General features: G+C 41.8%; 1 protein-coding gene across 2 annotated transcripts in view; it reads right to left on the minus strand.

Moving 5' to 3' along the window:
* Positions 1–1,458: 1,458 nt before the first annotated feature.
* Positions 1,459–24,096, minus strand: part of Slc25a17 (solute carrier family 25 member 17) — a 51,756-nt gene continuing 29,118 nt past the window's right edge. The window contains exons 5-9 of one of the 2 annotated variants that reach the window (XM_028871206.2): positions 10,629–10,745; positions 8,417–8,562; positions 8,241–8,336; positions 5,095–5,177; positions 1,459–2,313 (exon numbers count right to left, since the gene is read on the minus strand). In XM_028871206.2, the coding sequence (XP_028727039.1) occupies positions 2,166–2,313; positions 5,095–5,177; positions 8,241–8,336; positions 8,417–8,562; positions 10,629–10,745 (590 nt within the window). In that variant the 3' untranslated portion in view covers positions 1,459–2,165. The remainder of the gene's footprint in view (positions 2,314–5,094; positions 5,178–8,240; positions 8,337–8,416; positions 8,563–10,628; positions 10,746–24,096) is intronic. The other variant, XM_037197689.1, reaches the window with a different exon arrangement.

Genomic DNA, 24,096 nt, shown 5'->3' on the forward strand with positions numbered 1-24,096 from the left:
GGTCTGGGGAAATGGCTTAGCCAGTGAAGTGCTAACAGTGAAAGCATGAAGACCTGAGCTCAAACACCAGGACCCATGCAGACACAGCAAGGCACGCCTACAACCTCACCGTTGGGGAGGTACAAACAGCTGGATCCTGGGGGCTGGCTAGCCAGCCAGTCTAGCCAAGTCAGTGAGCTCCAGGGTTACTGAGAGACCCTGGCTCAAAAAGATGAGGTGGAAAGAGACTAAAAGGGATACCTGATGGCAGCCTTTGGCTTCCCCACGCAAGTGAACACCCCTCTTGCTCTCACCCACACGCACATACACACACAGTAGTAATGGGACCAATTCTGTCTTCAATAGGGAAGGAGTATTCAGTCTAGCACTCTTAGTATGTGTTCTCTAGAAGACCACAAAATCCTTCAGTTGTTACTAGTTTAACAACCACACACTTTGAAATCACCACAGCAGTAGGAAGAGGAAACACAAGACACTTCCACAGAGTCCAGATCCACAGAATCCTCACTACTCTCTGACTGACTGAAACACAGACGTACAAACACAGTGTGTCATTCTGTCAGAGACAAAAACCAAAGCACAAGAATCAAAGTCATTCTACTAAGAGGAAGCCACACTCCATCTTAGCCAAGAGGCTGAGAATAAAGAATTCCATGAATGTGGAAAGAATTCACTTTGTGGGTGAGTGGCTTGAGCTATGGGATCCACTCCTGGCTGTGTGCTCCAAGGGAAGGAACGGATGATGTGGGATTCTGAGATTTCTCAGAGGCCATCTTTCCTACAATGATCTAGTTTTCCCTTGAGAGAAATATTTATCTGACTTCTGTAATCAAAGCTAACCCCATCTTCTGTTGGTCAGTGGCCCTAAGATCTCCTGAACTTTATTATAGATGGGAACTACCTGGGGATCATATTAAACTACAAAATATCACTCTGAAGGCCTGGGCCGCAAGCCTAACATGCTCTCAGCTAATGTCAATGCTGCTGTTTGATGGGCTACAGTTTACACTAGTAGGGCCCTAAGGAATGTTTCCGAACAGAAATAACCTGCATCGAATGCTTCTGAAAATACAGTCCACACACATCTACAAGGGGAGAGAGCATTCCAGAGTCCGCAGGAGTAGCTGGTGCTAGGTGCACTTTACAATCTCTTTTTAACCACCTGGTTGCACTGTCTCAGTCACTGTGAGTCCATGACTACCACGGCAGCAGATAGGCAGGTATGACCCTGGAGCATCAGCTCACACCTTGTGACACAATCGTGAGGCAGAGAGCTAAGTGGGACTGGTGTGGGCTTTGAAACGAAAAGTCCACCCGCAGTGACACACCCCCTCACCCTTCCAAAACAGTTCACCAACTGGAAACCAAGTATTTACACATGAGCCCACGGGACCATTCTCGTTCAAAGCACCACATACACACCCATTTAATACCTCAATAAAGAACAACTTTTATGAATGTTTTTCTGTGTGTGTGCTGACAATTTATTGAGGTTTGTCTGATTGGATCTTGCATGAATGGACATACAACATCAGGGCTTTTTTTGTAATAAAAGACAATTCAAAATAAATATGTATTTAAAAAACTATGTCAAACACTAATGAATAATTAACATTTACAATTTTTAAGAAAATCATTTTGGATTAATATTTTTCATTTCCCCCACAAAATAAATAGCTGACTTAACTCTTGTTAAGCAGGAGGAAAAGAGTCAAAAAGAAGTAAAGTTACACCCACGGCACAGTCATCATGTTATTTTCAGTGAGGAGAATCTTTACCAAGATTAAGACACGTAAAAGTATCTGAGGAGAATTACATTACTGAATTGTTCAGAACCTGGGGAACGTTCAGGAAAGAGAACGAGTGCCAGAGTTGAGAAAAGCTTCAGATGGAAAGTCCATACCCCTTGAGAAAATTAATATCCACCCATCAACTTATTGTTTCAGGTTTTCATATTAGTCTAACCCCCCACCCCCGAATCCAACCCAACACCATAAAAACTAAGTTGGCAACAGGCCTAGCCAACTATCCTCCCTGTTTAGCCTGCGATGCCTTTCCAGTCAACGACAGGAATGTCTGTGGTGTGGATGGACAGAGGGAAAGGAGCGCCACGCCTCTCCTCTCTGTGCAGCCCGTGCATCTCCACCCAGTCCTGAGGGAGGCCCTCAGTGCCTGGGCGCGCTCTTCAGACCCATGACGGTGAAGGTAGCAGCTGTCAGTTTCTCGTACACAAGGAACATGAGGGCAGCTGTGAGCACTGTCTGGAGCAGCTTGGCTTCAAGGCCTTTGTAGAGTCCTATTATTCCAAAGCGCCTGAAAGGAAAGAGGTTGGGAAAAAATAGATTTTCTTTGTAAAAGCAGCTCTGTGTTAGAGAGATCTGCTGCCCTGATAGCTTCTCTCTGAAAGGGTTTTTCTTTAGGATCAAAACAAGCAATGGAGATTTTCAATTCCAACAGACTTCTGCTGGTAGAGCCCTTCTTAGCTTTGAAGGCATTTAGGCACAGATGAAGTTTAGTATTCAGGGGCCATTGATACTTTGTCTTTATTACACTTGTCATTAATTAGTGGGATGCTGGTAACACCATACTACTAGGATGCAGATCCTGGAAGCTTCTGAAATCATTGTAATGCCCGAACCAGAGATCTAAGAACTTCTGAGTTTAATGCGCCCCCAATTCAGTTATTTCAACCTAACAGTCCCTAAGTGGTAGGAAAGCCAGTAATTTGTTTAGATCATTTTCAACCTCAATAGAACTAAGGGAAGAGACAGAAATGAAAAGCTGTCTGATTCTTAGTCTTCTTGTACATTTGGTCCTAGGGCTCAACAGAAATTCAGCAAGCACCTCAAATTTCTCATGTAGCCAAGGTTGTCTTGAACTTTTGATTCTTCCACCTCTATAGGTGTGTACATCAGACCTGGCTTCAGGTGATAGTGTGTGTGTATATGTGTGTCTGCACGCCATTGTTTGCACATGCATAGCCCAGAGGTTCACGAGTATCTTTTTTTTTTTTTTTAAGTTTTTTTTGAGACAAGATTTCTTTGTGTAGCCCTGGCTGTACTGGAACTTGATCTTTAGACCAGGCTGGCCTTGAACTCACTTGCCACTGCCTCCCGAGTGCTAGGATTAAAGGGGTATACCATCACTGCCTGGCTGACTTGAGTATCTTTGTCTATTGCCGCACCCAATCTTTTTTTTTTGGGGGGGGGGGAACAAAGCCTCTCACTGAACCTAGACTTTGTGTTTTGGCTAAACTGGTTGGCCAAGCAAACCTCCAGGATCCACGCATCTTTGTACCTGCCGGTGCTGCAGGGACAGGCATACACTGCACACCTGGATTCTCATATGGGTGCTAAACATCTGAACTCAAGTGCTCATGCTGGCATGGCAAGCACTCTGGCAATGGAGCCGTCTCCCCATTTTAATCACACAAAATGGAGAGGTTTGCTGTGGCATTGCATTATCAATGACAGCAACCATCAGGCAGATGTGTCGATTAAAAATTAAAACAATGGAAATTTGGCTTCTCAGTAGCACTGGCTCTATTCCACACGCTCCACAGCTCCATGCAACTAGTCACAACCCTACTGGACAATGCAGTGTTTCCATCACGGCAGAACATGGCACTGAAGAATGGTAGTCATTCATCTGGCTCTGCCTCTCTAGTGCTGGACAAATCAATTTCTCTAAATCTGCCTCTTGATTTGCAAAATAGGAATATAATCACTGTTCTACAGGGCTGAGGACCAAAGCAGATAAATATATAAAAACACTTAATTTGCAAATTACAGGACCTCATCAATTTCCAACTGACATCTGTAACGTCCATCTTTCTTAACCTTCTCAGTGCTGGCAAAAATTTTAATTGCTGTCATTCTTGGGGTCATTTGGCATTGTCTAAATATATAATGCTTGAAATTATAAAATGTCAAAATTATATGTGTTCTGGTTCTCTTAACTAGGTAATTCCACATAAAGGACTCTCTCTACAATTGTGACTGCTTAATCACTGGAGGCTCAGCTTATACTCTTCACTCAGCAATGTCTGTAAAGAACCCAAGCACTGGTGAATAAATCACAGCGCGTTACGTAACAGGGAACTGGTACAGGTCTGCACTTGGCACATGGTGTGATTTTAAGATTACAAAAAGGGAGAAGATGAAGAAGGAAACTGCCTCATAAGGCCAACCTGGTCTACCTGATAAGCACTAGACCAGCCAGGGCTTCATGGCTAGACTCTGCCTCAAAAAAAACCAAAACAAAACAGTATGCTAGATACATACACTGAAAACATCAGTTTCATATAATTCTCTAGAAACGTGTATACTTTACAGGGACTACCTCTTGGGAATGGAATAAGAAGAGAAGAGAGGCCGGGCGGTGGTGGCACACGCCTTTAATCCCAGCACTTGGGAGGCAGAGGCAGGCGGATCTCTGTGAGTTCGAGGCCAGCCTGGGCTACAGAGTGAGTTCCAGGAAAGGCGCAAAACTACACAGGGAAACCCTGTCTCGAAAAACAAAAACAAAGAAGAAAAGGTAAAAGAAAATTTGGGGGGGGGGGGTTTTTTTTTTTTTTTTTCAAGACAGGGTTTCTCTGTGTAGCTCTGGCTGTCCTGGAACTCACTCTGTAGACCAGGCTGCCTTGAACTCACAGAGATCTGCCTGCCTCTACCTCCAGAGTGCTGGGATTAAGAGTATGCCATGATGCCTGACTCTTTCTTCTCTGGTTTTTTTTTTTTTTTTTTTTTTTTTTTTTTGGTGCTAAGATTTGAACCCAGGGCCATGCCTGTACTGGGTACAGGCTCTGCCACTAAGGTCCATTCCCAGCCCTGTGGGCTCCCTTTCCAAAGGAGTTCTGTATATTTGTAACTAGCAAGGAATAAGGACGTAAACTATTTTGTAATTCCCCAAACTGCCGCCAAATCACACTAAGCTCGTAAGCTAAGGAAAACCTGCACACTGAACCCGGGCAGAGGTCTCTGAGGCCACTGCAGCACTGAAGCAGGAACAGCCCGTCCGACCATCCCCACCACTCCCTGGCAAAGCGGGGCTGCTGAGAGGGAAGGCAGGACAGGAAACATCTACAGAGCTCACTTGACTCGCTGGTGAAGAAGATAGAGAACATTCCGAAGACTCCCCAGTGTTCTGTTTTCTGGGTTTAGTCTATGACGTCCAAACTGGGAAGGAAGGAAGGAAAAAAAAAAAGGGACAATTACTATTTATCACTGTTTTCTTTATCTTAAATTTCATTTTTTTAAAAAGATTTATTTTTATTTTAATCATGTGTATATGTGTGTGTGTCAGTGTGTATGAGTCTGTGTACATTTGAATGTTGGGGCCCGCAAAGTCCAGAAGAGGACTTTGGGTCCCCAGGAGCCGGAGTTCCAGGAGGCTGTGAGCCTCTTAATTTCTACTCAGTAAACTTCTTTAGAGTAACTCTCATAGCACAGCGTTTGATTATAAAAACATCCAATTAGCACCACAGATTTTATTATTCCTCTTTTTTTCTTTTTTCTTTTTGTTTTTCGAGACAGGGTTTCTCTGTGTAGTTTTGGTGCCTGTCCTGGATCTCGCTCTGTAGACCAGGCTGGCCTTAAACTACCGAGTGCTGGGATTAAAGGCATGCACCACTGCCGTCCAACAATCCTCTTTTTCAACTAAATAAATGAAAATAAAAATATTTTCCAATAAAGGAAGCAGTTTTTTTTTTTTGTTGTTGTTGTTATTGTTCTGGGAGTTTGAACCAAGGGCCTTCAATATACTAAAACAAATACTCTTATCACTAACTTACATTCTCAGCATCAGTAACTTTCACTTTTAAGAGAATTATGGGAAAATTCTTATCAGCAAAGACAATAACAAGACAGAAGTACATGCCTGGGATAATACACAGACATGTTGGGAGGTGGAAGCTTTCAGTTATTTAAGGTCCTTTTATTAAGAGCCAATAAAAATAACACATAAAAATGGCACATTAGCAAAGACACTCTGCATAGCAGTGTTTTCAACTGAAATACTACTGTGGTGCTTTCAAAGGATATGGCCCCAAAAGAAAGTGGCACTATTAGGAGGTGTGGTCTTGTTGGAGGAAGTGCGTCACCGTGGAGGCGGGCTTTGAGGTCTCATGTATGCTCAAGCCAGGTCCAATGAGACAGAACATTTCCTGTTGCCTGAAAGATGTAGAACTCTCAGCTACTTCTCCAGCACCATGTGTTAATATTCTGACCTGCCCTCTGAAATCCTGCCCTTTGGCGCCACCCTGTGTCCCAAGGTAAAAGCCTCATTTTAAGGAAAAAGCCCTCCCCCTTCCTCTCTCTTTCGCTTTTCCTCCCAGGAGGTATGCACTGCTCAGTCCCCCCTCCCTCCCTCCCTCTCTTCCTCCCCTCTCTCTCTGTCTCTCTCTCCCTCTTTCCTATCTTCTTTTTGTCTATTATAATAAACCATTTCCACGTGGATGCAATGTCTGGATTGTGAATATCCACCTACCATCGCAACAGCCATGTCTGGCCTGCCACTGCATCTGCCCAGCATGCCAGCATGTTTCCCTGCACACTCGGGATACCCTGGCCAGCCGGGGTTCCCCTGAGCGATATATATCATAACACCATGATGTCTCATCATAATAATGGACTAAACCTCTGAACTGTAAGTGAACCACCCCAATTAAATTTTTTCCTTTATAAGAGATGCCGTGGTATGGTGTCTCTTCACAGCAATAGAAAACCTAACTGAGACAACTATCCTCATTTTTTCTAGAGATAAATCCTTTAAAATGTTCTCTGTACAACAGATTTTCAACAATATCTTTTTGTGGTGCTGGGGATTGAACCCAGGACTTTGCATATGCTAAGTAAGTCCTGGTAGAGTGGTATTCTGAGCAACACACCAAGCCCCCACACAGATCTTGAATGTGTCCACATCTTATCTCCACTGCTGCTAACCTAGTCTAGGCTATCAAACCCTCACCTGGATTACTAACATGGTCTCATACCGGACTGGCCCCTTTCTCTTTAGCTTGGGGCAGCGGGTGGGGGTGGGGGTGGGGTGAGGAAGATGCATCTGTGTGCATATGGAGGTCAAACAGGACCTCTGTTGTCTTCTTCTCTGGATCCCTGCCTTACTGCCACAAGATGGGTTCTCACTGGACCAGATCTGCCTTTCTCCAGCCCCATATCACCAAGCCCATGCTGGGGTACAGGCATGGGAAACCATGCCTGCTCTTTCAGTGGGTGCTGGAGATTTGGACTCAGGTCTATAGGCTTGTAGAGCAAACACTCTTCCCCACACCCTCCCTCTCAGCTTCTGACTGATCTGCTGCAGAAGAGCACAGGCCTTCCAGCACAGACCTTCCAAGATCCTACCTCAGATCACACTACTTCCCAACTCCAAGTCCTTCACAGGCTTCTTGCTGGGCTGAGAACAAAATCTTCCCGCCTACTTTCCTCTCCTACAGCTTTCCTGTAATTCTCCCAGCCACAGAAGCCTCCTTTCAGTCCCTAAGATGAAGCAAGCTCTTGACATGACACTCTCCCTCTTCTGGGATGCGCGTCCTCCTTCTTTGTATGATACGAGCTTCATATGCCCTTGTACCTTGATTTCCATGTGCCTCCTCAGAAGGGCAGGCATCCGGCCAAATGCCTAGAAGAACCCCACAGCTCCTCTTCAGTAAGCCAGTGCTGTTCATATCGTTAACAGCTGATTCAGCTTATAATAATTACTCAGTTCTTTTACTTGCTGTTTTGGTTTTTTTTTTTTTTTTTTTTTTTTTTTAACTTCTTTTACTTACTCATGAGGACAGGGGCTACACTGTACCTCCAACTTCTCACAGAGTGTCTAAAAATGTCTGAATGTATAAACAATCAAATGTATGAGAAAAACTGAAATCTGAAAGTTTTTGGAAAAGTTAAATCATTAATTACTTGTGAGCGAACTAAAGACTTTAACCTCTGGTTTTGCCAAGGGTCATCTGCTCCATGGCACATGGCAAGCAATGTGAATGGGAAGGAAGCTGTCCTGAGGTCCTTGAGGAATCTTTTCACACATATGGTTTTCCTGAGACAACATATTACTAAGAAAGTCCAATGTAAACTTCATTCCTTGTCATACAGAAAGCCAGCCAAAAGCCTGATTAGCAGAGTATTGCACACAGGGGAAAATGGGCGCGGACACTCAGGCACACCACCTGCATTACTGCATTTAAGATTTGGGGATGTGTTTTAGATGTCCCTGGACTCACTTACCCTCAGAATCGACTGTACCGTCTGCATGGGATAGGTGACTGTGGTGGCGATCGCTTTGGCTATTGCACCAATGATGAACACATCCAGAGAAGAGAGCTGGGAAGCAGAGGAGGAATCATTTCGATCAGACAAGGAAATGGGCACCTCTTTCAGTCACTTTTAGAATTAGGAAGTACCTTCATCCGCTTCTTTAAGAGCTGCCGTTTCAAGCCTTCGTAGAACATGAACTGGATGGCGGGGTTGAAGACCAGCAGCAAGGAGGGAAAGGTGCCGTTCCACAGAGCCAGAACCCCTTCATCTCGAGTAATCTGGTGGAATGCATCTAGGCAAGAAGGCAGGCTTTTGTAGAGCACCGTGACAGCGCCCTAACTAGAACAGACCACTGTTCTGACCAAAGGGGCCCAGATATAAACCACCCTCTCTTTGGTGAAATTTTGGAGGCAGATTCCCTGCTTGGGTACCTTTCTGTTCGTCTGTTCGTTCGTTCGTTTGTTTTTAAAGATGTCCTTGCTATGTAACCCATTATGCCCTAGAGCATTATTATATCTCCCCTCCTCAGACAACAGGTGTGGACTGCTATACACTGGAGTTAACTACCTGTTTTGTTTTGGTTTTCAAAACAGGATTTCTCCGTGTAGCTTTGGCTAGCCTAGATTGCTCTGTAGACCAGGCTGGCCTCAAACTCACAGAGATCCGCCTGCCTCTGCCTCCCGAGTGCTGGGATTAAAGGCATGTACCACTCCCCCACCACCACTGCCCCCCACCACAACTTCCTTTTGATAACCATCATTCTGATGCCAGCCTCTATCATCTGTGACTTCTCCTGACAATCCCGTTTAGAATGCTGCACTGTCAGCACATCTGGCAACTGTGTGTTACACAGAACTAAACTGTAAACCACATCTTTCACGAGGCCTAGCTTAACACAAGATAATATTTTTTCTTGGAATCTATGATGAAGAACTTATAAGAAAGCCACTTCTGTTACAGAGAGAAATGCAAGCCTGGCCATGTGGTTCTAAGTAGAGGCTAGGCAGTATGTGGTGGAATACTCTGGCAATCCCAGCACTCCAGAGGCTAAGACGGCAGGATCAAGACTTCAAAGCCAGTTGTACAATGAGATCTTGTCTTTTTGGTTTTTTGGTTTTTTTTGGAGCTGAGGACCGAACCCAGGGCCTTGTGCTTGCTAGGCAAGCACTCTACCATTGAGCTAAATCCCTAACCCCTGAGATCTTGTCTTAAAAAAGCAGAAGTTTAAAGCCATCAGATACTATCCTTGTAACTTTATCCAAAGACATCATTACAGATAAAAAGGTGTGATACTCTTTAAAAACATTAACTTGGCTGGCTGTGCTGTAAACACCTCTAACAGCAGCACAGGGGAGGCTAAGACGCAGTGGGATCTCAAGTTGGAGGCCGGCCTAGGTTACAGAGTGAGATCGTCTCAAAAACTGTAACAAGCTGGGTGGGGTAGGTCACACCTGTGATCTCAGTACTTGGGAGGGCTGCTATGAATTTGAGGCCAGACTAGGCTATACAGTGAGTTCAAGGCCAACCAGGGAAATGGCAAAATTCTGTCTAAAAAAAACCAAAAACCAAAAAACAAAAACAAAAACCCTTGAGCTGGGGATGTAACTCAGTATATAGTGCTTGCCTAGGTATACAAAGTCCTGGGCTCTGTCTCAGGCATGGCATTGTGATGTACTCCTGTAATCCCAGCATTGAGAAGTGGAGGCAGGGAGATCAGAAGTTCAAGATCATCCTCAGCTATGAGTTTGAGGCTGGCCTAGGCTATAAGAGACTGTCTTTTAAAAAAAGGGCTGGGTGGTGGTGGCACAAGCCTTTAATCTCAGCACTAGGGAGGCAGAGGCAAACAGATCTCTGTGAGTTCTAGCCAGCCTGGTCTACAGAGCAAGTTCCAGGACAAACCAGGGCTACACAGAGAAACCCTGTCTCGAAAACTAAAAACAAAACAAAATAAAAACAAAACAACAATGACAACAACATTTAGTTTAGGGGTGTAGCTCAGGAGTAGACTGCTTGCCCAGCACACTTGAGGCCCTGGCTTTAATACCTAGGACTGCAAAAAGTCAAATAAAAACTCACATACTCACAGTCTCTCCCTCTCTTCCCCATCTACTCCTTGTCCTAGGCTTGTTATCAGGTAATATACAAACAGGGCAAAGAGAATCCATCCTCTGGTGTTGTGCCCTTGTTATGAGAAGAGTATGTTCAGGGCTGAGGAGACTCAGCTCTGGTCAGCCCAGAAGAGTTCCTATCAACCACAGATACATAAATAACGTTTGCTGGGATCGGAGGCTGTCTGCTAGGCAGCTTTACTATGGAAACGGATTTCAAACACAAAGGACACATCCCAGGGGCACCTACCTATAATGCCTTTGTAGTTAGTTGGTATAATGTCTTCATTCCGAAATTTTGCCCCTTGCAGCTTCAGTCTGGTGTTTACCACCCAGAGTGGAGTCGTTAGCAACACATTCACCACTCCTTAAAGACAGAGAAAGACACCTGCTAGCACAGTGTACCTACTAATCTTTGCTGTATTAGGTTATACACAACACTCCATTTATATGGAGTAAGGTTTATCTTCGTGCTGGGGTACAGCACATGCTACTGCCATTAGAAGCAATTTAGAAGCAAGGCTGATAGCAGCACTTCCTCACACAAAAAGAGTGGAGAATTTCTTTACCCACTCAGTGAGGGCAATCATTTGTTGATTAAAAAAAAAAAAAGCATTCAAAATGGCGATCTGGGGGTTGGGATTTAACTCGGGGGTAGAGCAGCAGTCTAATACATGCAAGGCCTAGTTCAATCACCACCAATGCCACAGAAACTAAACACAAGGTTACCCCCAAAAACAAGGTAGCAGTTTGATATAGTTTTAAACACAATTGTTAAATAAGAGCTTCTGAGAGGGGGGATTATTTTACTGACACCCTGCTAAATCCATGTCAACATCAGAGAAAACAAGTACCAACTCTCATATAAAGTAGCTCACAAGGTTTTAAACAAGCATGATCTGGTACTAAGGGTGACAGGTGGGAGGATGGGGTGACATTTCCAAGAGCTTCAACTGAGACCAAATGCTCATCACTCAGAGGATTAGGACAGGCAGCAGCAGGCAGCAGTTACAAAGTGTTACAAAATACTGGGAAGAGCTCTAGGAGCACTGTGATCCTTACAAGCACAAAGTCGGACCTTTGCCCCCAAGGCTGCCTCAGAGCAGCACAGTGAGCCAGATGCTTCTTTGAAAACACATGGTCCCAGTTGAACAGCATCTTGAGATAGTAAAACTTCTTCATGGTCCTGAAATGATTAAAGAAAATCGCATACAGGATTGTAACAAAGCTCCTGACAAGTGGTGTACACTTTGTCACTAAAGGTCAACCAACGACCAAGCAGTGGGTATGTAAATGGAGCTGTTTGGCTGAGTCCTGAACAAAGAGGAACAATCCTAAAGAAGAAAAAGGTGGTCACTGTGTGTCATGCCCACCCCCCAAACAGAGGGGAAAAATGTTTTCATTTAAGGAATCTCAAGACACCCTATGAAGAAAACAGTTTAATCAAGGATAAACTTGGTGAAGCAGCCAAGAGACTGAAACCTATCCTTTCATTTGTTGCGTACAGTTACCAAAGCAGTTTTTCTGCTTAATTTCCAGATGTACCAACATATTTCCCCCAAATGAAAAATAGCATCAAGTAATCTTATGAATTGCGTTTCTATAGCTTCTGACTCTATTCATACATTGTTTCGAGGCTTTGATTATCATCTGAAAAAGCTGTGCCTGCCACAGAAGACCCTTACTAGACTCTTTCGAAAAAGGCACCAGTGCCCACAGCCCAAGATACAAGCTCACCTGCCCAGAGTTCAGAATGGACACCTACTTGATGATGTACACTTCACTTCACAAAGACAAACCAGTAATTGGAGAAATCAGGCCAGCAAGTGCTAGTAACAGTCAGCGGCTTTTGTTTCTCTCTCCCTCTCCCTCTCCCTCTCCCTCTCTCAAAGAGAAAGAAAAGACAGGAGAGCTTGGAAACCACGAATACCATAGAAAAGCAGTGTATGCACCTTCCCAAACAAATGAAATGCATTGCCCATTAAGCAGATCCTTTAGAAATCAACATTCTTCAGGCTCTATTCAAGAAGTAGGCATACATGAAACACGGGAGGGCAATGCAGCCAAGACTATGATTCAGCCATTATTTCAAGCTCTGTTTCCACGTGCCCATTACTAATACAGCAGAAAGACTGAAAGGCTCTGAGGACAGCCTTAAGTACCAAGTACACCACAATATTTAAATGAAGGGATCGAAAGACATTCCAAAGCTTCGAATCTGAGATGGTCAAGTACTTCCTTCATCCTCTAATTCAGAATGGACGGGAAGTGCCTTTTTACACAATAATTTTATGAATTCTAGGGAGGAATATGCTCAAAATACTTGACAATGCTTTTTAAAAACTTCATCAAAATTTGCAACTTACATAATCAAGCAAATGGCAGCATTCCAGAACTACTCATGACTAACTCCAGTCACTAATAACACACCACAGGCAGCCCCTCAAGGGAGCTGGGGCAAGCATTGTTGTTAGTTCCAATCTGTGGGTGTTACTTCAGCTGAGTACTAATTAATACTCTTCCTACCTAAGGGGAGGAGGTTATTTTTCTTTGGAGTATCTATGAATTTACTTTTTCTTTTCTTTTTCCTTTTCAATAACAAATCCTTTAGAAGAAAGCAAAACCAAAATTAAGATCTGTGAAACACTAACCAACCCCCCCCTCCCCAACCACTCTCCCACCCTGGTAAAGCAGCCAAGGAACACTACCCTAAACCCAGCAGCCATTGTGCTCATTTTTAAAGGTAGGCCTTGGAGGCTGGAAGGGGTTCTACTCTGATGTCCACTTATTTTTCTAAAGACTATCCTTGAGTGTCACAGGAGAGAAAACTGGGTCCTGTTTACCACACCTGGATAGACTGTCACAGACTGCTGTCTGTCTCCCCAGCCAATGCACTTTCAGGGAGAATCATACAAACCACTCTGGTCTCTAGATCCACTCATTCTGATAGCCATTTACTATTAGCACTCAAAAATGACCCCTTTCTCTCTGACAAAGAAGGGTGCCTAGTTTATCATGTAGCCACTGACCTGAGGCTGCAGCCTGTGCAATTTAAATACACTTGCTCTATTGTACATCATACTGCATTCCTCCCTGGAGAGGCAGTGGGGATTTGTGACTTTCATCTGTGGACTGGCTGGTTTTGTCTGTCAACTGGACACCAGCTAGAGTCATCAGAGAGGAAGGACTCTCAGGTGAGGCCTTCATGAGGTCCAGCTGTAAGGCATTTTCTCAATTACTGATCAATGGGAAAGTGTCCAGCCCTGGGTGGTGCCATCCCTGGGCTGGTGGTCCTAGGTACTATAAGAAAGCAGGCTGAGCAAGCCATGAGGAACAAGCCAGTAAGCAGCACCCCTCCATGGCCTCTGCATCAGCTCCTGCCTCCAGGTTCCCATCCTGTTTTGAGTTCCCGTCCTGACTTCCTTCAATATGAACAACAATATGGAAGTGTAAGAGAAATAAATCCTTTCTCCCCAACTTGTTTTTTGATCATGGTGTTTCATCACAGCAATAGAAAAACCCTGAGGCAATCTGCCGTTTTGTTTTATTTCATTCTATCTTCTTTGGGGTAGGGATTGCTTTCTGAGACAAGATCTCACTTGTGTATCTTCTCCCTTGTTAACTTGCCCACTGTCAGCTAAATTCGGAAACCTTTCCAGGATAAAGAAGCAGATGTTGTTCATCCTCACACCAGGAATAACCGAGACATTGCTGTTTACTTCTGAAATCTTCAAGATAAATGGCATTGTTAAGGAGGGAAGATGAAACTGTGTCTCAGACACACACCTGGTACAAGACATTTTCTGATACAAGACAATGTCCAGGGCTGGGGAGGTGGAGTTCAGATCCTCCATTCCCCAGTAAAAAGCTGGGAAAGGATGGCTGTATGTGCCTATAACCCTAGTGCTATGTGGGGGTGGAGGGTGGGGGATGGCTAGCCTACCCAGAAATGGGTGGGTTCCAGTGAAAGACCCCGCCTCAAGGGAAAAAGGCAGAGAGCTATAGAGGACAATATCCAATATCCTCCAGTCTCCACATATATGAACATAGGTAACATGCATGCACATGTACACACACGCACATACACACTTAAGTAAATAAATTTTAAAAAGAGAAAGAAAATGGCAAATCAAGTGTGGAAGGCTAAAGCAGGAAGGTCATGAATTCAAAGCCAGCAGAGTCTATATAGTGAAAGTGTGTCTCAAAAAGCAATCCTCACCACCAAAAAAAGATAGAATGAAATACAACAAATGGCGGAAGAAAGCCACAAGTCTAAGCCACCGTCTTCCTAGAGAGGCGAGCAACATGATGTACAACAAGAATAAACCTGACTGGCCAGATTAAGGTGGAGGCAGGAAGTATATTCTCAACTCTGAAAACTGGCAACTGGCATTCAAAAGTGCTGCTGTGCAAAAACCACAATTTCATAAGCGTGGCAAACAGTCTTCATTTAAGCTGTCTGTAAGATACTATTTCCAAATTCTTCTACTTGTGTTTATGAGATTTTTCTGTGAAAATATAATAAATAATAATCTAAGTTTCAAGTAGAATCTGAATAACAAAGCTAGCAGTTCTCAACCTGTGGGTCATGACTCCTTTGGGGGTTGAATGACCTTTTCACAGGGCTCACATATCAGATATTCTGCATATCAGATATTTACATTACAATTCATAACAGTAGCAACTGTATGAAGTAGCAACAAAATTTTTTTTTTTTTTGGTTTTTCGAGACAGGGTTTCTCTGTGTAGCTTTGCACTTTTCCTGGAACTCACTTTGTAGACCAGGCTGGCCTCAAACTCACAGAGATCCACCTGCCTCTGTCTCCTGAGTGCTGGGATTAAAGGCATGCGCCACCACCACCCGGCAACAAAAATAATTTTTGTTTGTCTGTTTTTTGAGGCAAGGTTTCTCTGTGTAACCCTGGCTGTCCTGGAACTTGCTCTGTAGCCCAGGCTGGCCTCGAACTCACAGAACTGCCTGTCTCTGCCTCCCAAGGGCTGGCATTAAAGGCATGTGCCGCCACCACCCCCCAGGGAAAATTTTATGGTTGGGGGTCCCCACAACATGAGGAACTGTATATATTAAAGGGTCGCAGCATTAGGAAGGCTGAGAACGCCAGGCGGTGGTGGTGCTCATGTATTCTGTCAATCCTAACTAAGTGGTTTATCCCTTCATTTATTTTTTCTGTCAAGCACTGTCACTGCAGCATCAGCAGGTCAGAGAGACACCTGGGAATTCCCCGCACCCCAGACAGGGTTTCTCTGTGTAATGTTGAAGCCTGTCCTGGATTTCGCTCTGTAGACCAGGCTGGCCTTAAACTCACAGAGATCTGCCTGGCTCTGCCTCTCGAGTGCTGGGATTAAAGGCGTGTACCACCACTGTCCAGCCAACCTGGTAATTCTTTTTTTTTTTAATTTTTTTTTAATTATGCTGTTTATTTATTATGTTTATAGTGTTCTGCTTGCATGTATTCCTGCAAGCCAGAAGAGGGTACCAGATCTCATATAGATGGTTGTGAGCTACCATGTGGTTGCTGGGAATTGAACTCAGGATCTCTGGAAACAGAGTCAGTGCTCTTAACCTCTAAGCCATCTCTCCAGCCCCAACCTGGTAATTCTTAAAGGGTAAATTAGGCTTAAAAAAATAAAAGGGAAAAAAAATCTCATGTTAAGAATCAGAAATATCACAATGCAGGGAGTTAGGACCCCATTTAGTGCTACTATGGATGGCTTTAAAATGGAAAAAATAAATGAAGGGATAAAACACTTAGTTAGGATTGACAGAATACCAGTTTTAATTATTATCAGTTGGATAATTCATAATTTATCCTTAAACTGGTTTGATAACCGTGCCAAATATGAAAATTTGATTAATAAGATACAAACCTTAGAAAGACTTTCTATTGGTAAGATGCAAGCTTTAGAAAGACTTCCTATTGATAAGATACAAGCCTTAGAAAGATTTACTAATGAAAATAAGAAAAATATTCAGACAGAGACAGAGGAATTTAGAGTGGAACCTACCACACCATTGCATTATGAAATTGAAGAGGAGTGGCCCAAGGTTATTAAAAAACCAACTTTAGCTTATCTAGACACCATACAAGAACAACCACCAGATTATAGGCATCCCCAAGGCTATACAGAAGTTGACTGGAATCCTGTAGAAGTTTTAGATTTGAAGAGATTTAAAGAAACAGTTGTGAGAGACACTGTAGCCACAGCCAGGACAAGCAACATGTAAAGACGCCGGTAAGCCACCAGCCATGTGGCAAGGTATAGATTTATAAAAATGGGTTAATTTAAGATAAAAGAACAGTTAGCAAGAAGTCTGCCACGGCCATACAGTTTATAAGTAATATAAGTGTCTGAGTGATTATTTTATACGTGGATTGTGGGACTGCGGGGCTTGGTGGAACCTGGAGAGAAGCCCTCCAGCAACAAATGGCGCCCAACAGCTCGAGTTTCCACCTTAAACCTGAGAATAGTTAATAAGCAATTCTAAACAGAGCCAAAACCAGGTTCCTGCTTCATGTTTCATACAGGCAGCTAGACGCCTCAAAACACGGGTTTGAACTACTGGCGGGTTCCTGGCGTTTGCATTTGACCGAAAGTATGGCGGTAATAAGGTGACTGCAGTGGCACATTATGCTGTGTGGTAGATTTAGTCTTTACTAGTATTTTTTTAAAAAAAAAAAGGTTTCTGGGCTACACGTTGCTTTGATAAAAGCTTAGACCCACTATTTCTAAGACTTGATGACTCACAAAACTGGTGGAAAACGCCATGTTGGTAAGCTAAAATGGGTGGAGCCAGCAGTCACAGAACCATTTCAGTCTTAGAATACTGCAGTTTAAAGCAATAGATTCACAATAAGACTGATTCAGATAAAATCGTTTACAATGTGTGTAAAATATATGTAGGCTTGAAAGAGACAAAAAAAAGATAAATTAATATAAAAAAGCCACGTAAAGATGAATATTACACAGAGAATCTGGATTGTGTTGTTTTTGGGATTTTTAACTGCAAAAAAAACCATTTGATCAAAAAAGATGTTCAATTAAACCAATATGTATATTTTAAAGGTACCTTGACTTCAAAATTTGGATGTAAGGATATGTTGCTTTGGAAAAGAGGTTCTGCTTTTGTTTCTACAGAAAGCCAGAGGCTATGGATTTGTTCCAGATTAAGATACATCAGGTTTGACCAGCCAAGACCCCCTGAAAGGCCGATGACACCATGGCCCAGATGATCCAACATCCAGAATCGTTTCAAGGCAACTGGCTCAAACGATACAGCCTCACGGACTACTCCATGATCCTTAAATTTTCTTGGCATCCCCATAAGATACAGCGCCCCCCTCCAGCAGGAAGTAGTAAGAGATGCTACGCCCAAATTCCCAAATATACCAAGCTGGCTTTGGAGATGTATAAAAGTTAAAACCTTCCTTTTTAAAAAAAGAAAAGGGGAAGTGCTGTGGGATGGTCTGTATGTCAAATTGCTCTGATTGGTCAATAAATAAAACACCGATTGGCCAGTGGCCAGGCAGGAAGTAGGTGGAACAAGGAGAGAGGAGAATTCTGGGAAGCGGAAGGCTGAGGCAGAGAGACACTGCAGCCACCGCCAGGACAAGCAACATGTAAAGATGCCGGTAAGCCACCAGCCACGTGGCAAGGTACAGATTTATAAAAATGGGTTAATTTAAGATAAAAGAACAGTTAGCAAGAAGCTTACCACGGCCAGTTTATAAGTAATATTAAAAAAAAAAAAGAAGCAGTTGTTTCATATGATATGCATTTACCACTTGTGAAGTAGATGTTAAATTCATGGGCAACTTGGCATTGAATTATTCTTTAAGACTGGAAAGATTTATCTACAGCAATATTGGAAGCTGGTCCTAAGTTACAATGGAAAACATGGTAGAAAGAGGAAGCTAGGATCATAGAACAATAAGGTAGGACTAGAGGTATGGAAATTTCCCAAGACAGCCTCTTGATGAAGGCTAGCATGCTGATTTGCAAAGACAGTTTATATTTGATAATCACACCTTGGTGTTGTGTCATGTAGCAGCTTTGAGTGCTTGGAACAGGGTTGAAGAATTAGGAAGAAGGACTGAGTCATTTACTAAAATTATACAAGGCCCAAAAGAAGCCTTCACTCAATTTTTTTTTCACAAAGATTAACTTCAGCTATAAATAGAATATCATATCTAGAGTTTGACAAGTATTAATTCAGCCCTTGGCTTTTGAAAATGCTAATTCAGAATGCAAAAGAGTAATTAGGTCTCTAGAGACAAGATCAGCACCAATAGAAGAATGGATTAGAAATATGGCTGATATTAGATCTCACAATGCTGCTTTGATAAAAAAGTAATTTCTAGAAATTTTAAGAAAAACCAAAATGTCAGATGTCTTAATTGTGGTAAACAAGGTCATTTGAAAAGGGATTGTAGGCAAGATGTTCCTAGAAACAATGTTTCTTTCTAGAGATAATCCAAAAGAAGGCCCCAACCTTCTGGAATATGCAGATGGTGTGGCAAAGGCCAGCACTGAACTAATGAATGCAGATCAACAGGAGGCAGACAAGGTAACCCTTTGTGATCAGGAAACACCCTGAGAGGCCTCCTGCTGGCCCCAATATCAAATATGGCTCAATCATTCCCTGTCAGCATCAGAGAAAGTCATCCACAGAGCAATCAAAAGACTTAATTAATACCTATTGTTAAAACCACACTGCTTTGGATGTGATCGAAGACATAATAACTTCTATAGATATAATAAAAAAATTCAGAAGAGACCAGAAAACAAGTATTTTGGCAAACTGCTATAAATGATCAAAAACCAAAGCTAAAAATACATATAAATAACACTGAAGTTGAGGGTACAAGTATAGATGTAACAACAATTTCACCAAAACCTTGGCCTCTTAAGAAAGTAAATGTTCAGCTCCTTGGGATTGGAATTGTATCTCAGGTAAAATAAAGTGAAAGATGGATTGAGTACATAGGGCCAGAAGGAGATAGGAAAATTAAAACCATATGTAGCTAACATAGAAATGAATTTATGGAGATGTGATTTGCTGCAGCAATAGAAAACACAAATTAACATTCCCCCAATCTCAGAAACAAACTATAAAATAAAGAATGCTGCTCTGGGATGGTCTGTATGTTAAATTGCTCTGATTGGTCAATAAATAAAACACTGGCCAGTGGCCAGGCAGGAAGTATAGGCGGGACTAATAAAGAGGAGAATTGAGGGAACAGGAAGGCAGAGAGAGACATTGCCAGCCACCACAACAAGCAGCACGTGAAGATGCTGGTAAGCCATGAGCCACGTGGCAAGGTATAGATTTATGGGAATGGATTAATTTAAGCTATAAGAACAGTTAGCAAGAAGCCTGCCACGGCCATACAGTTTGTAAGCAATATAAGTCTCTGTGTTTATTTGGTTGGGTCTGAGCGGCTGTGGGACTGGCGGGTAATATTTGTCCTGACTGTGGGCAAGGCAGGAAAACTTTAGCTAAAGAATGCTTTTGAGAGAAATATTAAAAGGTATTATCAAGAACTGTCACAGACAGCTGGTGGTCTTTCAAAGGTACCAACAGCCCTGCCTTTAAAATAGTTAACTGACAAACCTGTCTGGGTGGAACAATGGCCTTTGACATCAGAAAAACTACAGCTGGTACAGGAACAGTTAGATGCTCAACATAATGAAGAATCAAACAGACCTTGGAATTCTCCTATATTTGTCATTAAAAAGAAATCAGGAAGCTGGGTGGTGGTGCCACATGCCTTTAATCCCAGCACTCAGGAGGCAGGAGGAGCTCTGTGAGTTTTAGGATAGCCTGGTCTACAGAGTGAGTTCCCAGACAGCCAGGGCTATACAGAGAAACCCTGTCTCCAAAAATTAAAAAAAAAAAAGAAAAGAAAGAAAGGAAGGAAGGAAGGAAGGAAGAAAGAAAAGAAATCAGAAAAATGGAAAATGTTAACATAAAAATTTAAGAGCCATAAGTAAATCAGCCAATGGGCTCTTTACAGCCTGGAATTCCCTTGCCTTCTTTATTACCTAAAGGATGATCCACTACAGTGATTGACTTAAAAGACTGCCTTTTTTTTACTATACTTTTACAAGAACAAGATAGAAAAATTTGCCTTCACAGTGCCTACTTATAATAATTCTCAGCCTCTTAAAAGGTATCAGCGGAATATTCTTCTATAAGGGATGTTAAACAGCTCCACCTTGTGTCAAGATTTTGTACAACAGCCATTAGAAATAATTTGTGAACAGTTCCCTCAATTTATAATTTACCATTATATGGATGTTATCTTACTAGCTGGTTCAGACACAGATTCCTTAAAAAAAAATGTTTGAAGAAGTAAAGAAAAATTTGCCTTGTTGGGGACTACAAATAGCTCCTGAGAAAATACAAAGAGGAGATTCTATTAATTACCTAGGATAGTAGGTAAGATAGGCTTACAAAAAATTCAACTGCAGAAAGCACAAATCAGGAGAGATCAAGTATGAACTCTTTTTTAAAATATTTTTTTTATTTTATGTACATAAATAACCTGTCTTCATACACACCAGAAGCGGGAATTGGATCCCATTACAGATGGTTGTGAGCCACCATAGGGTAGATGGGAATTGAACTCAGGACGTCAGTGCTCTTAACCACTGAGCCACTTCTCCAGCCCCAATTATGAACTCTTAATGATCTTCAAAAATTGCTGAGAGATATTAACTGGATATGGCTCACAACTAGATTAACAACTTAAGAACTAAGTAATTTATTTCAAACCTTAGATGGTGACAAGGATTTAAATAGCCCCAGAAAATTAGCAGCTACTGCTGAGAGAGAATTGGCTTTAGTAGAATAGAAATTACAACATGCACATGTAGATTGTTTGGATCTAGAGCTTGATTCCATTCTGGTTATTTTACCTTCTACACATTCTCTGGCAGAAATTCTTATGCAGAGAGAAGATAACATCTTAGAATGGATATTTTTAGCACACAAACAGAGTAAAAACTTAAAGACCTATATAGAAAGGTTTCTGAATTGATTCTGAAAGGAAAATTGAGACTCGTCAATAAACAGGAATAGACCCAGCAGAAATTGTAGTATCTTTTCCTAATGCTGAATTTGCCTCATTATGGACAGAAAATGAACATTGGCAAAGAACTTGCAGTAATTTTTAGGAAGAGATTAGCAATGAATATCCTCAAAGCAAGAGTCTTCAGTTTATAAAGAGATCTAACTGGATCTTTCCTCACGTTGTAGGGGGAACATCAATTTCTGGATCCCCTCTATTCTATACTGATGCAAATAAATCAGAAAAGGTAGGTTATAAATCAGGAAAAAAATAAGTGGCTCAAAGCCCTTATGATTCAATTAAAAACCCAGAATGCTATTCTCATGGTGTTATTAGATTTTCCAGAACCTCTTAGTATAGTTACTGACTCTCAGTATGCAGAAAAAGTTGTTTTACATATTGAAACCATTGAATTTATTTCAGATGATTCAGAATTAACTTTGTTATTTATTCAATTACAAGAAATAATCAGGAATGGAAATCATCCCTTATATATAAAATACTTATCAGATCCCATATAGGCCTACCAGACCCTGTAGCACAAGGTAATGATTTAACTGATCAGCTATTGGTAGGAAATGTACCAGAAGCCTCAGAATTTCATAAGAACCACCATGTTAATAGAAAAGATTTGAAGAAAGATTTTTCTATCACTTGGTAACAAGCCAAGGAAATGTCCTACTTGTTCTTTGTATAGCCAAATTCCACTACCCACAAGAAGTAACCCAAAGGGTAATCAAAATAAATGAAATTTGGCAAATGGACACATTTCATTTTGTGGCGCTTAGAAAATTAAAATATGTGCAGCATACCATAGATACTTATTCAGGATTTCTTTCCTTCCTTCTTTCTTTTTTTCTTTTTCTTTCTTTCTTCCTTTCTTTCTTTCTTTCTTTTTTCTTTTTCTTTCTTTCTTTCTTTCTTTCTTTCTTTCTTTTTTTTTTTTTGTCTGTTGCTTAGTTTTCATGTATTTGTACAATTTGTAAATTTAGTTATATTGCATAATGGGCAGAGGACACACATTCTGAGATTTCAATTTTCTGTATATATTGAAACTTGTTTTGTGACTTAATCTGTGGACTATCCTGGAGACTGTCCCATTAGGTGATAGAAGAAAGTGCTGTTGGATGTCAACTCCATTTGGTTGACAGTCTAGTTTTAACTCTGATTTCCTTCTACTTATTTAGGATTTCAATGGGCAACTGCTGTGGAACAATCCTTTTCTACACTATGAATATGTATTACTCTCATTGGTTAATAAAAAGCTGACAGGCCGGTAGCTGGGCAGGAAATTAGGTGGGAAAGCCAAACTGAGAATGATGGGAAGGAGGGCAGAGTCCAGAGAGATGCCAGCCAGCCGCCAAGCAAGCAGGACATATTAAAAAAAAAAAAAAAAAAGTAACAAAGCCATGAACCACCTGATAAAACATAAATTAAAAAAATGGGTTAATTTAAGTTGTAAGAGCTAGTTAGTAATAAGCCTGAGTTATCAGCTGAGCATTTGCAATTCATATAAGTTTCTGTGTGTTTGTTTGGGATCGGGCAGTCGGGATAGGAAAACTCCACCTACAGGCAACTCCTTTGAGTTCTGAAAAGGTTGATTCACATTTATAAGTTACGGCCCAGCACTTGGGAGGCAGAGGCAGGTGGATTTCAGTGAGTTTGAGGCCAGCCTAGTCTACAAAGTGAGTTCCAAGACAGCCAGGACTGTTATACAGAGAAAACCTGTCTCGAAAAAAGAAGCCAGTGGTGGCCACGCCTTTAATCCCAGCACTCCGGAGGCAGAGCCAGGCGGATCTCTGAGTTTGAGGCCAGCCTGGTCTACAGAGTGAGATCCAGGACAGGCACCAAAACTACACAGAGAAACTTTGTCTCAAAAAACCAAAACCAAAAAAACAACAACAAAAAAAAGAAGCTATGGCCATCATGGGGATACCTATACAAATTAAGACTGACAATACTCCAGTATATGTCTCTAGTAAAATAAAAACTTTTTTGCATATTACAATACAAAGCATATTACAAATCTACCATATAATCCTACAGAACAAGCAGTTATAGAAAGATCTAATCACATTTTAAAAGATATGCTTAATAAACAGAAAGGGATAATAAAGACCCCCGGAGATCCATTGCACAATGCTTTATTAACTTTACATTTTTTAAATGCTAATGAGAAAGGAATGACAGCTCTGGAGAGACATTGAATAGAAAAAAACTGAATTAAATTAGCCTGTGTACTTTAAAGATGTGCTGACCTCAGAATGGAAACCAGGATATGTGTTACATTGGGGAAGAGGTTTTGCTTTTGTTTCCACAGGAGAAGAAAAGTTACAGATACCATCAAGATTGATAAAAATTAGATTCGAACAAGACAGACCTCTTGATTAGGAGAGGCGAAAGTTCATCAAACTACATGGCCATCCGATCTAAAATAACTTATAAAACTAACAAATGTCTTTCATTTGCTCAGACATAACCTGCCAAAAAGGGAAACGTCCCAGAGTTGGAGTTGGGGCAGGGTTTTTGGTTTGTTTGTTTGTTTGTTCATTTGTTTTTTGTCTTTCCAGGAGAATAAAAGCAACCAACTAAAGACTCTGAAGACCACTGGACAAATAAGACATTTGA

This window comes from Peromyscus leucopus, chromosome 20 (assembly GCF_004664715.2).
Source record: "Peromyscus leucopus breed LL Stock chromosome 20, UCI_PerLeu_2.1, whole genome shotgun sequence".
Classification (NCBI taxonomy): Eukaryota; Metazoa; Chordata; class Mammalia; order Rodentia; family Cricetidae; genus Peromyscus; species Peromyscus leucopus.